The sequence below is a fragment of the Neophocaena asiaeorientalis genome, unplaced genomic scaffold, assembly GCF_003031525.2.
Source record: "Neophocaena asiaeorientalis asiaeorientalis breed wild unplaced genomic scaffold, Neophocaena_asiaeorientalis_V1.1 scaffold267, whole genome shotgun sequence".
In the NCBI taxonomy this organism is placed as follows: Eukaryota; Metazoa; Chordata; class Mammalia; order Artiodactyla; family Phocoenidae; genus Neophocaena; species Neophocaena asiaeorientalis.
The window spans coordinates 190-1,811 of record NW_020173204.1 but is presented as its reverse complement, the minus strand read 5'-3'; the positions used below and the strand labels follow the sequence as shown (position 1 = coordinate 1,811).

Here is a 1,622-nt window from a genome sequence, read left to right as displayed (position 1 = left end):
CTACTGTACTGTTTCTCCTTTCTGTGCAGCACAGTTAAGAAAATACTCCTCCCTACACATTCCTCCCAGTTATCGAATATGAATAAAAGTTTAATTACTAAGAGGTGGAAGGTGTGAATGAGGGAACGATTGCTAATGGCACTCGGGGTGTAGCTTCAGGAGAAGGAGGCGTCGCTACTCACCAGAGGCTCCATTGTCAACAACTCAGTCGCCAGGAGTCTTTCTCGGGATTTCACTCACAGCCAATCCAAGCACTGAGCACGCAAATCTGAGGATGGAGAAGAAGCCATGAGACTCCAGTCCTGTGCACAACTTCCAGACCCACCTGAAATGGAGCCCCCCACCTCCACCTGGCTGTGACCCCAGCCCAGCAAACGGAAACCAGTGGTGCCTCCTAAGAACAGGTGCAGTCTCTCCTCTCCCAGATCCCATGGGAGAAGCTAGAGCTGTGGTTGCTAAGACAGAAAGTCAAAGTTCAGAGAGCTTGCAAATAAGAATGTGCTAAGCATTGACTTTGTGTGTTCCGCAGCCTAGGGCATCCAGAAGCGTTCAATGTCCTCCTTGATTCAAACCCTCGGGAACCCTGACTCATGCCGGAGTAGAGTTTGGTTTCCTCCTGTAAGAAACACTGGAAATCCCCAGATCATTCTCTTCCCTTATGCACCCACAGTGGTCCTCCAACACCCCTGGCAGCCCGCTGGAACCTCACTGCCTTCCAGTTCTCCCTCAACCCTGACTTTTAGTTCTGTCCCCCATCTACGTGGATATTAATCAGCCAAGGGCCTATTTCAGGATGCAGTTAAACCAAGGACTTGTTCCACTTGGAGGAACCGTGGCACCCGCCCTTCCGGTCTCGTCCTTAACATCCGCTGCTCCAGAAGGAAGCAGGGGTACACGAGTCATAGTGTTCCGGTCGTGGACTCTCTCAACCCTCTGTGTCAAGGATGCTCAGAAATATAAAATGACTGAGGTTTTGGAGGAAATTGGTTTATTTACCAATTTACAAATGACACACAGAGGTTCCAAAAACTTGAGTATATGACAGAGTTACACATCCAGAAGAAGGATCAGCTGTCATTTAATTTTGCTCAGCCTGTGTCCTGTGCTCAAATTCCTTTAGGGTAACAAAGATCACCTAGGTTTTACCTGTAATACGACCTCTAACATTAGTCATCAGAAGAAGCTCCCTGTTATTTCTCTCTTCATGTTTATCACCCAGATATAGGGGAAACCTCTCCATATAGCTACACTCAATCCCCTCATTACATCCTATCTTGAAACAGAAATCTCTTCTAAAGATATTTGCTCTCAAGTTCCTTCTCTCCTGTCCTCCCTCCACAATCAAAGTGAAAGTGCATTTTGTATCGAAAAAAAAGAGAAGCCCTGGATTAATGCCAGCATCTGCTAACTGTGGATAAACACACTCAAGAAAAAGCGTTTAGTGATTGTATTATCCACACCACCTAGGAAAATCCAAGGTGAGAGGGACTATCTAGGAAAACCAATCAAGACTTGGCCATGGATTATACCTTTGGTTTTGACTTCAAGACAAATTTCAGAGGGAAATGAAACTTTCTCTTTCACTCTTAGAATGTTTCTTCTATTGATAATAGGAATACGTA

The 1,622-nt window shown here is 45.7% G+C and overlaps 1 protein-coding gene across 1 annotated transcript in view; it reads right to left on the bottom strand.

Annotated features, from left to right (window-relative positions):
- The window catches only part of LOC112399672 (zinc finger protein 596-like), a 3,916-nt gene extending 3,722 nt beyond the window's left edge, over positions 1-194 (bottom strand). The window contains exon 1 of the mRNA XM_024744960.1: positions 183-194. Coding sequence (XP_024600728.1) covers positions 183-194 — 12 coding nt within the window. The remainder of the gene's footprint in view (positions 1-182) is intronic.
- Between the last annotated feature and the right edge of the window lie 1,428 nt (positions 195-1,622).